This window comes from Hypanus sabinus, unplaced genomic scaffold, assembly GCF_030144855.1.
Source record: "Hypanus sabinus isolate sHypSab1 unplaced genomic scaffold, sHypSab1.hap1 scaffold_192, whole genome shotgun sequence".
Taxonomy (NCBI): Eukaryota; Metazoa; Chordata; class Chondrichthyes; order Myliobatiformes; family Dasyatidae; genus Hypanus; species Hypanus sabinus.
The window spans coordinates 455,368-475,844 of NW_026780014.1; the positions used below are offsets into that span (position 1 = coordinate 455,368).

General features: G+C 43.2%; 1 protein-coding gene across 2 annotated transcripts; it reads right to left on the reverse strand.

Annotated features, from left to right (window-relative positions):
* Positions 1-5,268: 5,268 nt before the first annotated feature.
* On the reverse strand, positions 5,269-15,457 carry LOC132387488 (zinc finger protein 235-like). 2 transcript variants are annotated; one of them, XM_059959856.1, is made up of 2 exons: positions 15,413-15,457; positions 5,269-7,598 (listed from the first exon to the last, which is right to left on the reverse strand). In XM_059959856.1, the coding sequence occupies exon 2, from the start codon at positions 7,196-7,198 to the stop codon at positions 6,068-6,070; it is 1,131 nt and encodes a 376-aa protein (XP_059815839.1). In that variant the 5' UTR covers positions 7,199-7,598; positions 15,413-15,457; the 3' UTR covers positions 5,269-6,067. The 2 variants fall into 2 exon arrangements, with proteins under 2 accessions (XP_059815839.1, XP_059815838.1); XM_059959855.1 differs by lacking the exon at positions 15,413-15,457 and adding an exon at positions 14,211-14,442.
* Positions 15,458-20,477: the final 5,020 nt, after the last annotated feature.

Below are 20,477 nucleotides of genomic sequence, written 5' to 3' on the forward strand. Positions count from 1 at the left end.
GGGATCTACTTCCTGACTCTGGAGCCTTCTCCAGAAGTGTCTAGAGGGAGAGATTCTCGAATAGATCGCCTCTATGTCTGTCAAGCGTACAGCTCCCTGCGATGGCAACCTGAATGTGGCAAATGCCGTCCTCGAACCATCACCTGGTGTGGATGGAATTTGCCCCTCGGCACTGTGAGGCGTCGTGGCATCAGCGCCGGACTCCGGAGCGAAGGGTCCCGAGTTCAAGGCCAGCCGGCTCTCTTGCACGCTTTCCATCCGTGCTGGGTTGAGCGTCGAGCGGCAACTCGACCTCGTAAAAATAAAGCTGGAGAATGCCGCAGAAACGCCATGAGCAATCACCAGAAAGATCGGTGCAAAAACTTGTCATGACGGCGCCCGATGACTCTGCCAGGAGTTAAGGACATTCTTCCTCATCTACTCTGAGCTGGGATCCAGGCACTGGCGCTGTGAGAACCAGCTGCTGGAGGAAAGTCGACTCCGAGCGTTCTTGGTCGCCTGGACGGAAAGACAGGGTTAATTGTTTTCATGTCGGGAGTACACTGAGACTGAACGGTTTGAGAGAACATTGCCTAACGCAGTGTATCGGAGGGGGCGTGACTGTCACGTGACATCACTGCCCACTACCCGGTCGGAAGGCACGTCACCTGCCAATCAAGGTTTGACCCCTCCTCGCCCATCAATGCACTGTTACGGACCCGCAGGTTTCGTTCACTGTGGACTGTCACTTTAACAGAGCGCTTCAGTGAGGCAGGACTATGACGTTGTTCACTGACCGACTCGCAGCTTGTTTACCTTTAAAACAAGGACACAGACAGTCACGGTCAGGAGTCGGAAGAAGAGACAGAGAGAGAGGAGCGAACCTGGAAAAGGCAGCAGTTCCAGTTTGTCGATGCTGGGGATTTGGAACTCTGCTACACCCACAAGGGTGGAGTGATCATCGATCCGGAGCACATCGGATGTGTGGCTGTAACTCCGTATAGTCCAAAGGAGTGGATCTGGGAATGTCCTGTGGGGCCACTCGAAGTTACCCCCTGCCTGGGTGAGTGATGTGGTAACTCCTTGAAGACGGCATCCCTGTGACAGATCACTCTGGTGGTAATTCGTGTGTAGCTTTGGAACGGCTCGACGGAGGATCTTCCACCACTGATATTTATTAATTACCACCGTGGAATTCGGCGTGTTTGCCTTCTCTCTACGTTTTACCTCTCGTTATCATCGCTGTGTGTATGTTATTCAGAGCACGTCTGTCTTTCTCTAGTTCTGTACAGTCACATACAGCGTTAACCTTAGAAATAGTTAAGTGTAAGAATTCCATTAAGATATAGCACTTTCCTTCTCACTCTGTTACATGTAATGCTTGGCGAGTGGCGTGGATCCGAGGGGTAGACTGTATTGGAGGGGTCGTGACTTTCACGTGACAAACCTACCCACTACCTGGTCAAGGCACACCACCTGCCAAATACACACCTCACCATTGGCCCCTTTAATTAGCCTTGTACTTGGCCTCGAGCAATCGGCCTTTGTAATCGGCTTCACTCTGCTGGCACGGAGCCTTTGGCCCCTCTGTAGATTACCTGGGCTGGACCCTCCATCCCTGAGCACTATAAAGGGTGCCGCGTGTGCTTTCCCTTTGCCATCTCCGAGAGACACCCTGCTTCACTCCAGGCTGAGAACCGTGGAACGGCGCTGGAGAAATTGTTAGTGAGCTGTGCATTGAATAGGGTTGGGAGCGTTGATTACTCTCTTTAATAACACAGAGCTGTGCCTGCACAGGGTCAAGGGCTGGCGGATATCGTATAGAATTTTCCTTTGTGTGTTTGCGTGTGTGTGCGGGTGTTATGCGCGTGCACTTTGTTCCCAGGCGATATTCCCACGTTCGTTAGTAATTGTCCGTGTGTGTTTTATTGCCGAACCGACTTTCCCCACGACTGCTGTAAATTGTGCGTGTTGCTTCTGTTGCCGTTTTCCCACGATTGCCTTCTGTAAATAAAATCATTTTCTGTCCAAAGTCCTTGCTTCTGAGACATATCGAATCTGTTTCCCCACTTACAACACTTGCTCAGCCAATTTACATTTTTCTACGTTCATGTAATATGGGTGTTGTTTAATCGGTTTGGCTTGAACAATATCTACATCATGTACTGCAACCGCGGTTTGCTTGGGAACATTGGGAAATAAATCCTTAAAATTCAGAATTAATTCTTTCAGCTGTTGTTGTTGCTTTGGCTGCAGATGAGCCAACCTGTTATCAATGTTTTCCAGAACAACCGAGTTCATTAGCCTAACTGGGACCACGTTTGACTTGTGAAAAGTCTCAGATGAGTCAATTGTTTCATTCTCAGGGTTACCAGATTCATATGTTTTGACAACAACACTCACAGACGGTGCCTGCTTGTCAAAATTAGGCTTTTTCATATTTATATGTACCACCTGTGTTAGTTTACGTCAGTCGGGCGTTTTAATAACATAATTCACATCATTAATTTGAGAGACTATTTCATACGGTCTGTTGAATTTCGCCTGAAGTGGATTTGTCAACATTGGAGATAAGGCAAGCACCTTATCCCCCACCTGGTATTTTCGTTTGCAAGCCCGCTTATCAAACCAACACTTCATCCTGTTTTGAGAAATCTTTAGGTTTTGTCTCAATAGACTACAGGCTTGATGTAGTTTATTTCTGAACTTCAAAACATAGTCTAACAAGTTAACATGTACATCCCCATCAATCCACTGTTCCTTTAACAAGGTCAAAGCTCCCCTCACTCTCTGACCAAATACAAGTTCAAATGGACTAAAGCCCAGTGATCTCTGTACCGACTCTCTTACTGCAAACAAAAATAAATGTATACCTTCATCCCAGTCTTTTCCATTTTCAACATTTTAATATCATAATCATTGTTTTGAGGGTGGAATGAAATTTTTCTAAAGCCCCTTGTGATTCTGGATGGTATGCAGATGATGTAATTTGTTCAGCTCCCAGTTCATAAACTACCTGCTGGAATAATCCAGATGTAAAATCATGTCCTTGATCAGACTGGATTTCTTTACGCAAACCAGAAAATGTAGAAAACTTGGTAAGAGCCTTCGCCACAGTTTTAGCTTTAACATTTCTGAGAGGTATTGCCTCTGGGAATCCGGATGCAGTACACATAATAGTTAGCAGATATTGATGGCCAGCTTTAGTCTTTGGCAATGGGTCAACACAATCCACTATAAATTTTGAAAAGGGTTCACCGAATGCAGGTATAGATCACAGTGGGGCACTGGGGTGACCTAATTAGGTTTACCCACAACTTGACAAGTGTGACAGGTTCTGCAAAAGCTCGTAACATCTTTCCACAGATTAGGCCAGTAGAATTATTTCGTAATCCTGTTTACCGTTTTACTCACTCCAAAATGGCCATCTAAGGGTATACTGTGGGCCAAAGTTAAAATTTCAGCCCTATAAACTTAAGGAACTATAACTTGGTGAACAATTTCCCATTCCTCACTCGCTGGTATAGCAGGTGGCCTCCACTTCCTCATTAACACACCATCCTTGAAGTAACACCCTGCTGGCACTTTCTTAGTCTCATCATCTGAGAGGGCTGTTTCTTTTAAAGCTTCAATCTCAGGGTCTAGGTTCTGTTCTGCTGTAAGCTCTCCCGCATCGGCAGACATTTTAGCCATACTTCGAGTTCCTGTGCAGGAAGGATAAATGTTAAAATCCATCTGTGGCTCGTCAGTGGTTGGGTTAGTTGTCAACTGCACTGCAGGAACAACTTTACAATCTGCCAGGTCATTCCCTAACAGCAAACTAACATCTTCCACCAGTAAACTGGAGCATAATCTGATCTTAACAGGTCCTGAAACGAACCCTGACAGTAAAGTTACCTTGTGCAATGGCACGGAAACCATGTCGCCCCGAATGACTTTAATAAGATTTACCTCACCAATGTTAGAATCATCACCAAACTTTAGAACACTGTCTGATATAAGTGACTGAGAAGCCCCAGTAACTCAAAAAATGTTCACTGTTACCGGGGTTGACCCTTCCTTTACTAATACAAACCCATCTGACATAAAATGATCTAATCCCTTCTTAACTCGGTCAGACCTCTCAGACCTTAACTGAGCCTCAATAGAATGTTCAGGACCCTACGGATTTATAGGTGCTTCAACATACTGACCACGGGCATTTGGGACTGCCTCATTTTCCTTTTTCATCTTCAGGACTGAACAATCAGCCATCACATGTCCAGCTTTCTTACAATAGTAACAAGTAAGACCAGAATATTTCTCCTTCAACTGTTTCCCAGACTCCTGCAAAGTGGCAGCATCCTTTTCTTCTAAATATCTCTTTATGTCATCAGGGACGCACCTTTTGAATTCTTCAATTAAAGCCAACTCTTTCAAGCTGTTAAAATCATCATTCACATTTTTATATGTGCACCAGCGGTCAAAACACACTATCTTCTCATAAGCAAATTCCATAAAAGTCTGGTTCACGGATTTCCTCAAATTTCTAAACTTTTGCCTGTATGATTCTGGGACAAACTCGTAGCTTTGAGCACAGCCTGTTTCACTATGTCATAATCAGCTGCTTCATCAACTGTCAAAGCAGAATAGGCTTGCTGAGCCTTCCCCTTAATTACACTTTGTAAGAGAATAAGCCAAACCCCTTCTGGCCACTTTAAACTCTGAGCAACCTTCTCAAAATGCTGAAAGTATTTATCAATCTCTGCCTCGTCAAATGGAGGGACCAATTTAACTTCCCAACTGGCCTCAAATTTATCACCAGAGAAAAACGCTGGACTCCTTTGCTGCAACCTCTTTATCTTTTCCAGCTCAAACAGCCTCTGTCTTTCTGTTTCCTCCCTCTATTTTTCTGCCTCTTCTCTGTTTTTTTCTGCTTCTCTAGCCTCAAACTGCCTCTGCCTTTCCGCAGCCTCCAGTTTAATTTTTCTCACTTGTACTGGAGCTCAAGCTCACTAGGTTTACTTTCAGGAAACACCTCCAACTCCTCCATTTTAAACACACCCTCAGATACATAATGTTCAGCTATTATCCTCTGCATCTGTGCCCTCCTCATTGTCAATTTCACCTTAGCAAGTTTTAACCTTCTAGCAAGTCTCAACAACTCAATCCTTCTGGCATCCTCTAATGCCTCAGAGGTTGGTCAGCATCCATTGCTGCTGATTTTCCACACACCAATAAATGAAAAGGGATGAAATTGATCATTAATGAATACGCCCCCAAATCTGTTCATATACTGGATGCAGGCCCCAATTTTGTTACGAATCATAACGTTTTAGAAATGAACCAGCAGCAATAGACTATACCTGGAGTCTGTTTTTAATGTTAAAACTATCTTTATTAGAATCTACTTGTAATATAGTAACTTATGCAAGATAAACAAAAGTTAACAATGTTATGTGTATATATGTGTTTAAATAAAACTCCCAAACTATTGAGCTCTGGAGAAACAAGGCTTGGATTCTTGAGATAGCAAAGTATGAAAGTTCAGGTGATGAGAGAGATATTTGTAATCCAGGGTAAATGTTGAGAGAAGGCAATTATGTTGAATTCCACAGGTTCCATGGTGGTAAAACCACACAACAGTCGCTATCGATTTTATTTGTCGTCATTCCAAACCCTCATAAGATTTATCACCGAAAGTGACTTGTCACAAGCGGTATCATCTTCAAGTGAATTACCACACCACACCCAGGGAAGGGTTAACACATCTGTGGTCTTCATAGGACACCACAAATCAGATCCACTCCTATGGATCAAACGCGGTGACAACTACACATACGATGTATGGTGAATCGATAATTAACCCACCCTTGTGGGCATAGGAAAGTTCCAAACAGTGACCCTTGGCCTCTAGTTCCCTGGTTTCGATCCTTCCATTTTTCCTCCTTCGTCTCCGTCTGACTCTGATTGTCTGTGTCCTTGGTTAAAAGGAAACAAGCTGCGAGCAATGTAAACAAGCTGCAAGTCGGACTGATTCACCTTCTTAATCTCTCTCGCTCTCTCTTAAAATGACAGCCCACAGCAAACGAAACCCGGGGATTCATAACTATGGCCACTCCCCATTGTGAATTGACTGGTGAGCCAGTAGTTGGGACGACTGAGTGAATCCTTTCCCACAGACTGAGCAAGTGAACGGCTTCTCCCCAGTGTGAACTTGCTGATGTCTCTGTAGGTTGGATGATCCAGCGAATCTCTTCCCACATTTTGAGCAGGCGAACGGCCTTTCCCCTGTGTGAACTCGCTGGTGTTTCAGTAGTTGGAATGACAGAGTGAATTGTTTCCCACAGACTGAGCAAGTGAATGGCTTCTCCCCAGTGTGAATTCGCTGGTGTGCCTGTAGGGTGGAAGATTGAGTGAATCTCTTCCCACATTCTGAGCATTTGAATGGCTTCTCCCCAGTGTGAACTCGCTGATGTCTCTGCAGGTGGGATGACTGAGTGAATCCCTTCCCACATTCTGAGCAGGTGAACGGCTTCTCCCTAGTGTGAACTCGCTGATGTACCAGTAGGCAGGATGAATCCGTGAATCCCTTCCCACATTCTGAGCAGGTGAACGACTTCTCCCCAGTGTGAACTCGCTGATGTTTCTGCCGGGTGGATGAATCAGTGAATCCCTTTCCACAGACTGAGCAGATGAATGGCTTCTCCCCAGTGTGAACTCGCTGATGAACCTTCAGATGGGATGACTGAGTGAATCCCTTCCCACATTCTGAGCAGGTGAAGGGCCTCTCCCCAGTGTGAACTCGCTGATGACTCAGTAGGCTGGATGACTGAGTAAATCCCTTCCCACATTCTGAGCAGGTGAATGGCCTCTCCCCAGTGTGAACTGGCTGATGATTCTGTAGGTTGCATAAGTGAGTGAAGCTCTTCCCACAGTCTGAGCAGGTGAACGGCTTCTCCCCAGTGTGAACTCGCTGGTGTCTCTGCAGGTGGGATGACTGAGTGAATCCCTTCCCACATTCTGAGCAGGTGAATGGCTTCTCCCCAGTGTGAACTCGCTGATGATTCTGTAGGTTGGATAACTCAGAGAATCCCTTCCCACATTCTGAGCAGGTGAACGGCTTCTCCCCAGTGTGAACTCGCTGATGACTCAGCAGGTGGGATGATTTAATGAATCTCTTCCCACAGACTGAGCAAGTGAATGGCCGCTCCCTGATGTGAACTCCCTGGTGAGCCATTAAGACTGAGTGAATCCTTTCCCAGAAATTCAGCAGATGACCAGCTTCTGCCTGGTGTGAACTGACTGGTGTGTCCACAGGTGGGAAAACTGAGTGAATCCTTTCTCACCCACAGAACAGGTGAATGCCCTTGCCCAGTGTGAACTTGCTAATGTACCTTCAGTTGAAATGACCGAGTGAATCCATTCCCACTGTCTGAGAAGGTGAATGGCCTTTCTCCTGTGTAAAATGACGGACATGCCAGTTGGTCAGTTAACCGAGTGAATCTGTCCCCACTTTCTGAGCATGAAGAATGGTCAATTGAATCCCTTGCTCCACTTCTTAAATATCTAGACAGAGACAGCAAAACTGGCATGTCATGTTTGAGCTTCCTGGAGACAAATTCCTTCTTGTATTTAACCTGTAAAAAGATTTGCAAAATCCATCAATGGGTGTAGGACAACATTTCAGATGAGATTACTTGAGTTGCCAAGGTTTGATCTGGTATCACACTGTTACAGTGAGGTTCAAAACAAGCTGGACAGAGATATCATCTCCTGACTGGGCAGAGTGCTGGTATCTGGAATGACCATCAATTCTCTGATGCTCTTCCTGTCTCTATAAGAATGGGGCTTTTGGCCATCTCCAATTTGAACCCTCGCTCAGTTTGACTCTCTCCATTGGTATTATTACCTCCTCCTGCTGAGCTGCATGGGTGCCTGGCCCCACAGTAACTGAAACAGTCTCTCACATATAGTCTTTCTTGACGTGCAACTGTGATTTTCTTTTATGTATTATTAACTTAACATGCCACAGTTTTAACACCATATAAAAAATTCCTGCTGAGATGAATGGTTGGTCCGCACATCTGTTAAAAAGGATTTAGAGTGAATTTTTGTATTATTTCAGGTTTTTGTCACAGTCATTGAAAATTACAACACAGAAACAGGCACTTTGGGCCATCTAGTTTATGCCGAACTATTTAAATTGCCCACTCCCATACCCTTACCATCCAGGTACCTACACAAACCTCTTAAATGTTGAAATGGATCTCGCATGCACCAGTCGTGCTGGATGCTCATTCCACACCCAGATGACTGTCTATGTGAAGAAGTTTCCCCTCATGTTCCACATAACATTTCACCTTTCACCCTTAACCCTTGGCCTCTGGTTGTAGTCCCACCCAATCTCAGTGGAGAAAGCCAGCTTGCATTTACACTATCTATGCTCTCTATCACAATCAAATCTCACCTCAATCTTCTACATTCCAAGGAATAAAGTCTGGACCTGTTCAATCTTTCCTTATAACCCAAGTCCTCCAGACCTGGCAACTTTATTGTGAATTTTCTCTGAACTCTCTGAACCTCTTTTACAGCTTTCCTGTAGGCAGGTGACCAAAACTACACACAATACTCTAAATTAGGCCTCAACAATGTCTTCTACAAGTGAACATAAAATCCATCTATTGTTGTCAGTACTTTGGTTCATGAAGGCCATTGGGCTGAAATCTTTTTTTCTGTCTCTATCTGACTGTGATACAAATTTCAGTTAATTAAGGACCTGTACTCCCAGGTCCCTTTCTTCTACAACACTCCTCCGTGCCCAACCAGTAACTGTGAAAGACCTCCCTTGGTAGGTCATACCAAAGTGCAATAACTCACACTGGTCTGCATTAAATTCCATTTTCCCTTTTTCAAACCATTTTCCCAGCTGGTCCAGATCACACTGCAAGCCATGATAGTCTTCCTCACTGTCCACTACACCACCAATCTTGGGTGTCATCCACAAATCTGATGATCCAGTTAACCACACTATCATCCAGATTACTGATATAGATGGCAAACAACATCAGATCCAGCACTGATCCCTGTGGCAACCACTAGTCGCAGGTTCCAGTCAGAGAGGCAACCATCTGCTACCACACTCTGGCTTCTCCCAAAGATGGTGTCTCATCCAATTTACTGTCTCATCTTGAACGCTGAGTGACCGAACCTTCTTGACAAACCTCCCATATGAGACTTTGTCAAGTGCCTTGCTAAAGTCCATGTGGACAACATCTGCTGCTTTGCCTTCATCCATTTCCCTGATAACTTCCTCGAGAGACTCTATAAGATTGGTTAGACATGACCTACCATGCACGCTGTTTATCCTTAATCAGTCCACATCGATCCAAATACTTATATATCGGGTTCCTGCACATAACATTCCAAGACCTTTCCCACTACTGATGTCAAGCTCACCAATGTGCAATTTCTCAGTTTATTTTTAGAGCCTTCCTTGAACAGCAGAACAATATTGGCTGTCCTCCGATCCTCCAGTACCTCACCTGCCACTTAAGATTATTTAAATATCTGTCCTTGTGCCCGTACAGTTTTGGCACTTGTCCTCCGCAGGATCCTAGCGAACAACTTGTCAGGCCCTGGGGATTGATCCACACTAATTTACCTGAAGACAGCAAACCCCTCCACCTCTGTAATCTGTACAGGGTCCATGAAGTTGATGCTGCTTTGCCTCACTTCTACAGACTCTGTGTCCATCTCCTGAGTCAATACGGATGCAAAATAAATCTCCCACATCTATTTTGTCTCCTCATATGGATTATCATTCTGATCCTGCAGACGATTAATTTTTTTTCCCTTGCAATCTTTTTGCTACTAACATATCTGCAGAATCCCTAAGGATTCTCCTTCACCTTGTCTGCTGGGGCAACCTGATGCCTTCTTTTATTTCTTTCATAAGTGTTCACTTGAATTTCCTGTATTTCATAAGTACTCCATTTGTTCCTATCTGCCTGTACCTCCTTTTTATCGATCTGGGAGCAGAAAGCCAAAGGGCTGATAGAGCTGCATGCTGGGAGGTGAGGATAAGGATGGTTAAACGAAAGTTGGAATGGGAGCCTGAATAACAGAACAGGTAGTGGAGAGGTTGTGGAGACAGATGTTGTTCAGTCCTCAAAGACAGGAATGAAAAAGTTGAGCATGGTGCAGTGAATATGCTGAGCCCTGTATATTTCAATACAAGGAGCAGCATAGGAAAGGTGGATGTGTTCAGGACATGGATCCACACCTGGAATCAACACTAGGATCTGGCAACTGTGGATTGGGACAGGCTGCTTTATGGCAAAGGTGTGCTTGGTAAATGGGAGGCCTTCAAAGCGAAATTTTGAAAGTACAAAGGGGTATCTCCTTGCCAGAATAAAAGGTAAAGATAGAAAATGTAGGGAACTTTGGTTTGCAAGAGATATTGAGACCCTGGTGAAGCACAAAATGGAATTGCATAACAGGGATCAACAGGCAGTTTCTTATGGAGTATAAGAAATGCAAGAGAACACATAAGAGATAAATCAGGATGGCTAAAAGAAGGCATGAGGTTGCTGTCACAGAAAAGATGAAGGATAATCCTCAGCGATTCTAGAGATAGATTAAGAGCAAAAGCATTGCAAGGCACAAAGTTGGTCCTCTGGAAGACCGGAATGGCAAATCCACGTGTGGAACCAAAGCAGATGGGGGAGATCTTAAATAATTTTTCATCTCTATTTATTAGGAGATGGACAAAGATTCTATGGGAGTGTGGAAAAGCCGCATTAAAATCATGGACCCTGCACAGGTTAAAGAAGAGAAGTTAATTGGTTGTTCAACATAGAAATCTACAGCATATTCCAGGCCATTCAGCCTAAGATGTTGTGACAGCCATGTAACTTTCTCTAGAATCTGCCTAGAATTCCCCTCTAGTGTTCTGTGCTATAAGAAATAAATCAGGATGGCTAAAAGAAGATGCCGAGCGCATCATTGGAGCTTCCCTGCCCTCTATTGTGGACCTGTACTCTTCCAGGTTGAAGAAGAGGGCGGGGAACATCATAAAGGACTCCTCCCATCCTGCGCATGGACTGTTTGAACTGCTTCCGTCTGGTAGGCACTTCAGATCCCTCCAGACTAAGACTAATAAGCACTGGAGAAGTTTTCTCCTTACTGCGCTCACTTTGCTGAACAGTTGACTGCCAGTTAACTGTCAGCTAACTATTACTTGGATTGCACTACCTGTATGTATAATCTATATTTTCATTTATATTTATCATTATTATTGTTATGAGCAGAGAGGCAACATCTGCTGGAAGTAAATTCCTTGTGTGTGTACAGGTACTTGGCGATTAAAGTCTGATTCTGATTCTGAGGTTGCCCTCACAGAAAAGATGAAGGATAATCCTAAGGGATTCTAGAGATAGATTAAGAGCAAAAGTATTGCAAGGGAGAAAGTTGGTCATCTGGAAGACCAGCGTGGCAATCCATGTGTGGAAACAAAGCAGAGAGGGAGCTCCTTATTTTCTTTCATCTCTGTTTCCTCAGCAAATGGGAGACAAAGTCAATGGAAGTGTGGAAAAGCAGCATTAACATTGTGGACCCTGTACACACTAAAGTAGAGGAGGTGGTTCCCATCCTGAGGCAGATTAGGGTGGATAAATCTCCAGGGTATGGCAAGGAGCTCCCTCAGACCCTGTGGGAGGCAAGAGCAGAAATTGTAGGGGCCCTAGCAGAGATAATTAAGTAAGAACAGAGATATCTACAGCACACTACAGGCTCGTAGGCCCACAATCCTGTGCCGACCATGTAACCTACTCAAGAAACTGCCTAGAATTTCCCTCGCACACAGCCCTCTACTTTTCTATGCTCCAAGTACCTATCCAAGAGGCTGTTAAAAGACCCCATTGTATCTGCTTTGACAACCACTGCTGGCTTACATTCCACGCACCCACCACTATCTGTGTAAAAAAAAACCTTACCCCTGACATTGCCTCGGTATCTATTTCCAAGCACCTTAAAACTATGCCCCTCGTGTTAACCATTTCAGCCCTGGGAAAAAAACCTCTGGTTATCCACACGATCAATGCCCCTCATCATCATATGCACCTAAAAAAGGCTCCAAACGTACACAAAGAAATTATACATTGGACGGACGACTTGTTAGAAGTACAGAATACCATGAGAGTATAGATAGGGCAAATGCAAGCAAGAGCTGAGTGATCAATATATCCCAAAGAACTGTAAACATTGAGGACACAACAGTGGCTGGAATGAGAAGCCAGAGCCAACATAAAAGTCAAACAGAGGGCAAACAAAGGAGCAAAAACTATTCAGAAGCTTTTAGAACCTAACAGAAGACGACAACAAAAAAGTCAGATGAGCTCAGTGTGTGGAATTGTGATTTGTAGTCATTAATGGATCTCAGTAGCACCCAACATTCTGAGGCTTTTAGAGGAACAAAATATCCGGGACTTCAATTTCTCTTGAAAATCAAGGTTCCCTAGACCAGTCACCTTTCAACTTTTACTTTGGCTGGCACATGCAAGCTCTATATCCTCAAAATTTCACTTCTGAAGGCCTCCCACTTACAAATACTCCGATGCCAGGAAACAGCCTGTCCCAAACCACACTTGTCAGATCCTTTCTGATACCATCAAAATTGACCGTTCTCCAATTTAGAATCTCAACCCGTGGTCCAGACCCCTCTTTTTCCATCTTTACGTTGAATCTCATGGTACGATGTTTACTAAATTCTGTCAGCAGCCCTGGATCATTTCCTAACAGCTTATTGCACACTTCTACGTCGGGAATTCTACGTACTAAGGGCACATTTGACAAACTTTACTCCATCTAGTCCTTTTACAGTATGGGAGTCCCAGTCAATATATGGAAACTTAAAATCACTTACTGAATTATCCTTTGTTCCTTGGCATGGTCTGTGATCTCTCTACAAATTTGTTCCTCTAAATTCCTCAGACTGTTGGGTGTAAACAAGTCCCAATAATGGCTACAATATCATAATTCCCTGTCCTGAGATCATCTGGCTTTCCTCCGATGCTTCTTGCATTGTGACATACACAGCTCAGCACATTCATCGCACCAGGCTCAACCATTTCATTGCTGACTCTGCCAGCAATTATTCTGACTGGTGTCAAGAAAACAAACTCTCCCGCACTGTCACCAAAACAAAGGAGCTGATTGTGGATGACAGGAGGAATGGAGACAGGCTGATATCATTGGATCTGCGGTTGATACTGACTTCATTGGATCTGCGGTTGAGAGGGTGAACAGCTTTAAGTTCCTCAGCATAAACGTCACCAGGCATCTCAGATTGTCTGTACATACCGGCTGTGTTGTGAAAAGAGCACAGCAGCACCTCTTCCACCTCAGATGGCTGAAGAAGTTCCGGATGGGGCGAAATCCTAGGAATTTTCTACAGGGAAACAATTGAGAGCACCCTGACTGGCTGCATCACTGCCTGGTATGGGAACTGTACTTCCCTTAATCACAGGAACCTGCAGAGAGTGGTGTGGACAGCCCAGCGCATCCGTAGTTCTGAACTTTCTGCCATTCAATACATTTACACAGACACGTGTGTAAAAAGGGCCCAAAGGATATTGGGAGCCAAATTCACCACAACCACAAACTGTTCATGCTGCTACCATCCAGGAAACGGTATCACAGCAAAAGGACCAACAGGCCCTGGGACGTCATCTTCCACCAGGTCATCAAACTGATTAATTCATGCAGATACAATTGCATTTCGATGTTATATTGACTGTCCTATGTACAAACTATCTATTATAAATTACTATAAATTACACATTGCAGATTTAGAAGGAGATGTAATGTAGTTTTCTCCCTCTCATGTTTATGAAGTATTTATGCAATAAAGTCAATGCAATTCGATTCACCCTCTCCACTATCTGTTCTGTCATTCTGGCTCTCATTCCCCCTACAACTTATTTTAATCATATCGCCCCCCCCCACACCACGCTACATCTAGCAAGCCTAAGATATTAGTCGCCTTTTGTTCTGTCCCCCTAACTAACGAATCCCCTATCACCCCTTTGATTTTCCTCTGCCAGTTAATTCTCCCCACAACACTTTCTAAAGTGGTCTACCTGTTGTTGTGGGGGATGGCCACAAGATTATTCAATGATGACCATTTAACCGCATTCCCCTTCCTGACTCTCACACAGTTTCCTGTGCCCTGCACCTTAGGTGCAACTCACCTCACTTCATGTCACATCCATCACCACATCCAACTGCCGGATGATGTGGAATTCATCTACCTCAAGTTCCAACACCTTAAAGTGCAGGGTTACAAGCTGCAGCTGGATGCACATCTTGTCAGTGAAGGCATCAGGGACACTGGATGTCTCCCCTCCTTCCCTCTAATATCTCCTCTAATTTGGAATAACCAGTGTGCACATAAATCTTGTACTGTGCATTTTGTTGCCAGTGACAATATGTGCACAGTGAGTTTTATACAGAGAGGTGTTCATCTTATGAGCTAGCAAATCACTGTCAATAGGAACTTTGATCTCCTCTGGGTTCAGTCCAGTTCATCTGCACTCTCACACAACCTATGTAGCAGGCTTGTAACCGGAAATGAAGGATTTTCTCAACAAAGCTTTTGCATACTGTCCATATGTGGTTTGCTTGCTAAATTATGTTTGAAAAGTCAGATTTCCAAATATAACTCCACTTCTTCCAACTTGCAAATTCTCCAGCAATTTTTCATCACCAACAATGCACACAGGTATCATCAGTTTCTGTATTCTACATAAATATTTTCCCTGAAGTCTCCCCCAAGTGACTTACAGTGATGGTAAAGCCAATGAATATGAAGGGAAGGGCAGTAGTCTGTCTCATTGGAGTCCGGCACATTTGTGATGTGAAAGTTACTTGTTGCCCAGGACAAAGTTGTTTGATATCATTATGTACCCAAAGAGAATGGGACAAAACATATTCTCACCGGCAGAAAAGTCCAGAACAAGAACACACACAAAATGCTGGAGGAACTCAGCAGGCCAGGCAGCATCTATGGAAAAGTGTACTAAAGCTGAGTTCATCCAGCAATTTGTGTTGCCAGCAATCCAGATGCAATCCAGCATCTGAAGATGTTCCCTTGTTTGTGATTGAGGAAAGAACAAAGGTGATTTTCTCAACTGGTGATGTAAAGATTTTGTTCCCTTTCTTTGAGTTCCTGATCCTTGCATTTAGATAGCTGGAGCTCAGCTCTATCTGAGAGATCCATCGGTTCCCATTCCCTCATCAGCCGGTAGCTCCCCGGGGCCCGTGTACGGATCGTGGGGCTGAGAGAGCGGGGAGAGAGCAGGACAGTCCCGGGATTGCGGTTAACGGTGTCCGGATTTCACAGGAATCGTCCCTCAGTCGCTGATTATTTAAAAACGTAGAGGATCGCTCTTACCTGCACCTGGTATTTGCAAGGCCTTCTGTGCACTGTGCGCATGCGTGATACTTGGGGACGTCATCAACCCTGACGCTTGCGCATTTGTTCGGTGCTTCAGAGTAAGCGAAATTTTAAATGCACTGCCTTATGGGTAGTCACACTGCCATTAACGATTTCTGCAGGCACTGTTTCAATATACATACCTCATTTTTTTCGTGTGTGTATAGAAAATGCTGCAGCTGTTTTAACGCAGAAAGCGGCTCCCATAAACAATATACTCAATATCAACGTGTATCAGATGCCAAAGTAAAATGCAGTTATAAAACACAGGAGATTCTGCAGTTGCTGGGAATACAGCGACGCACACACACACAATGCTGGAGGAATTCTGTAGTTCAAGCAGCAACTAAGCAGCGGAGTACACAGCCTAAGCGTGCAGAAGCGGCGCGGCCTAAACTTTGTCCATTTATTCCTCTCCACATTTGCTTCCGGATCTGTTGATTTCCACCAGAGTTTTGCAGAAATTAACCACATTTCTTTAGGTCAACCAGTTTCCAAATGTTTCTGATCTTTCTTTTGTAGCCACATCCTGCTGGTTTGATTCCTCCTCCTCTTAAACTCTAGACCCCATCTCTCTCTGGAGCCCCAAAGCCCTGACTCAGGCTGGCAACACTTTGGTTTCTGACTCGAAGTTTCACTCGCTAGCCTGCTGTCAGAATTTAGTGGAGCATTGTGTTGCGAGACCGCAGATTCGTTCACTGTGAATGTCGCTTTAAGTGCCTGAGTGAGGCGGGACTGTGACGTCAGTCACACAGAGAGAGGGAGAGAGAGAGAGAGAGAGAGGAGAGAGAGAGAGAGAGAGAGAGAGAGAGAGAGAGAGAGAGAGAGAGAGAGAGAGAGAGAGAGAGAGAGAGAGAGAGAGAGAGAGAGAGAGAGAGAGAGAGAGAGAGAGAGAGAGAGAGAAAGAGAGAGAGACTGGGAAAGCTGATCGCTTCAGTTAGTCGTAGCTGAGGGTTGAAATTCTCCTCGGCCCACAAGAGTGGGTTGATCATCGGTACACGGAACCACAACGAATGTGTGTGGCTGTCACTTCGTATAATCCATAGGAGTGGGGTTTGGAATATCTTGTGTTAACCCTTGCCTGGGTCTGTTGTGTGGTAACCCCTGGAAGACGGTATTCCTGTGACAGGTCACTTTCGCTGATAACTCGTATGTGGACGGATTCAGCGGATAAGAACTTCGTCGACGGTTATTTTGATGTAACGGCCTTTTCTCTACGTTTCACCCTGGATTACAAATATCTCTCTCGCGTCATTTATTCCGTGGATTACTGAACTTTCCTACTTTACTATCTCAAGACTCTGAGCTTTGTTCCCTCAGGCTCGATAGTCTGGGAGTTATATTTACACATATATACAGATAACACTGTTAACTGTCCTTTATTTCATTAAGTTACTATATTGTAAGTAGATGCTAATAAAGAGAATGGTTTTAACATCAAAACCAGACTCCGCTGTGAACTCTATTGCTGCTGGTTCGTTTCTAAAACGTTGCAGTTCGTAACACAGTTTTATAGAACTAGTTAGACCACATCTGGAGTGTTTCATACAGTTCTGGTCGCCCCCATTCTCGGAAGGATGTCGGGGCTTTGGAGTGGGCGCAGAAGAGGTTTACCAGGACACTTTTGTAAATGGTTCTATTACCGGTATCTATAACTTGTTGATTGATTCTAGACAAGACTTCTTTGATAAAATAAAAAGAGCTTGGGAGGATGACCTAAATTGTCAGATTTCTGATGATAGATGGAATAAAATTCTTAAACGGGTTAATAAATCATCTTTCTGTGCTCGTCATTCTCTTCTACAATTTAACGTGGTTCATAGAGCTTACATTTCTAAACAGAAGCTCTCCAGTTTTTACCCGAATGTTTCTCCACTTTGTAATAAATGCAACTCTGCTGATGCCTCTTTAATTCATATGTTTTGGTTTTGCCCTACAATTGAAAAGATTTGGCGGGAAGTATTCCATACCTTTTCACAACTTTTTAGGGTCCAATTTGACCCAAATCCCCTTACTGCCTTGGTTGATATAGCTATCTTTTTAACTAAAAAAAATTTCGATCAAATTGAGTCTCTTATTTCTTCCTTTATTTGGAATAATAAGAGACAAAGAATTAATAAGTACAATTTACAAAAATCTAAAATAGATGGTGGACTTGCTCTTCCTAATTTAAGACTGTATTATTGGGCTGTGAACATTAGACAATTATGTTTTTGGTTATATTGGCTTAATAAGAAACAAAAACCATTATGGGTTGATTTGGAATTAAAAGCTGTTAAACAATTTCAGTTAACTTCAATATTAGGAGCTCCATTAGCTTTACAGCTCTCTAAAATTCCAAATTTAAATCTTTACCCGGTTCTTAAACTATTCCAACGGATTTGGGTTCAGTTACGTAATTTTTAAAATTTGAAACAATTCAGTTGTCTAGATTTTTATATCGAAACTTTTCATATAAACCTTCAGCAACTGACCCATTTTTCTCCTATGGAAAAAATAAAGGGATCCGTTCTTTTACAGATTCATTTTGTGATGGTCGATTGATGACCTTTGAAGAGTTAATTAACAAATTTTCTCTCGCTCATACATTTTTTGGAATATGTTCAGTTTCGACATTTTTGACAACAACTCTTACTTAAGTTTCCACATTTACAAGAATCTGATTTGTTAGATACCATTTTGAAATTGAATCCCTTAGAGAAAGTTTCCATTGGCAGAATGTATAACTTATTTTTGTTACAAAAAGAGAACATATCACTAAAGATTAAACAAGATTGGGAGAGAGAACTTACTATGACCTTTGTTAATGAAGATTGGCTTCGAGTTTTGAAAAACGGAAATTCTTCTTCTATATGTGCCAACCATTGTTTAATTCAATTTAAAACTGTGCACTGTTATTATTTAACAAAGGAGAGACTATCTAAAATATTTCGTAGTATAGACAAATGCTGTGATAGATGTAAAACTGAAGTAGCTGCTTTGTCACATAAGTTCCGGCATGTTCATCATTAAAATCGTTTTGGAAATCTTTATTTCCAACAAGTTCTAAAGCTCTGAAAATGAATTTACAACCTAATAGGTTGACTGTTCTATTTGGTATAGTTCCACATCATATTCAGGGTATTTCATCTTCAGATCTAGTTGTAATTGCATTTGTTGCACTATTGACAAGAAGGGCCATTTTATTAAAATACAAAGAGACTTCTTCCCTTGAATTAATTGATTGGTTTTCTCAAGGAATCTTATGTCTTATTTTGAAAAAAAATTGGGAGAACTTTTGATCCTCGATTCGATTTTGAGAGAAGATGGGGTTCTTTGCCAAATATTATCATTTAATTTGAATTATGCTATATGGTTTCCTTCCAATTTTATTTTTTTTATAAATATGAAATGGCGGTTGATGATTCTATTTTTATATTTAGATGATGGTTAAACGTATTGCTCCGGGGGGGTTGATTCCTAATGGGTTTTTTCCATTTTTTGTTGTTAGTGGGTTCCCCCCTAGTTAGATGGGGTTCTTTATTTCCTTCTTTTTCCTATATATAATTTCCATTTTTATATTTTACGATTAGTTTTTTTTTCTTCAGCTTTATTAATTTTATACATATTAATCCATTGAAGTCTTGTTTCATTCTATAGCTGTAGAAGATTATGTACTGGTAAAAAAGATTATAAAAATGAAAAATGAAAATGACAAAACAACAATGTAACAAAGCATTATGGCTACAGAGAAAGTGCAGTACAGATAGACATATGGTGCAGGGTCACGTCGAGTTACATTGTGAGGCCGAGTCCATTTCATCATTCTTTTGGATTATAACCACAGACAGGAAGCCGTCCTTGAGCCGGGTGGTTCGCGCTTTAAGGCTTTTGTATCTCGCCCCGATGGGGGAGCGGGTTTGCAGCAAGAATGCCCAGGTTGTGAGGGTCTTTGAGTACAAGGCCTGCTTTTCCGAGGGAGGGTAAGTGTAGGAAGAGGCCATGGAGGTGAGGCTTGTATCCCCGATGTTCTCTGCTCTCCAAAGTTCTCTGCAGTTCCTTGCAGTCATGGGCAGAGCAGTAGCCATACAAAGGCGTGAAGTATCGACAAGAAGCTCAGAGACCTCGGCCTTGTAACGCTGGATCCTGGACTTCCTGTCAGATCGCCGCCAGGTGGTAAGAGTGGGCTCCCTCACCTCCGTCTCGCTGACCCTCAGCACACATATCCCACAGGGGTGTCTCCTTGCCCCCTCCTTTAATCTCTGTATTCCCATGACGTGTCGCCACCCACAGCTCCAATCTGCTAATTAAATTTACTGACGACACTACTCTGACTGGCCTAATCTCAAATAATAACGAGGCAGCCGACAGAGAAGAAGTCATCACCCCGACACAGTGGTGTCAAGAAAACAACCTCTCCCTTATTGTGACAAAAACAAAGGAGCTGGTTGTGGATTACAGGGAGAATGGAGACAGGGACCAAATTCAACATTTCAAAGTCTGTTATTGACACAAAATGTACCTTTTAATATTGATCATGACACAGTGTATTTTATATAACGTTAATAATATGAAACATATTTACAAATCGTTACTGACCGAGAACCGTATAATTTGTGTTCTGTGTGTTATATGAATGTACTTACCTGTGATGTTGCCACAAGTCAGTCTTTCTCTGTACATGTACCTTCCCGTACGTGTGCAGTTGGCAATAAATTCAACAGGACCTGAGAAATCTCAGTGAGATTTGATTAGTGATGATCATCTTGGCAGCTCGGTAGGTCGAATGAATGAGACAGTACACTGTTAAATGCAAAAGCCTGAACAGGGTCGATGATCAGAGGGATCTTAGATTCCAAGTTCATCGCTCCCTGAAAGAGACTGCACAGATTGATCGGGTGGTTAAGAAGGCAAATGACATGGTTGTCTTTGTTAGTTGAAGCATTGAGTTCAAAAGTCGGGAAGTTGTTTTTCGGATGTTACGAGCCTGTTACTATATACTAATAAAGGTAATGGTTTTAACATCAAAACCAGACTCCAGTGT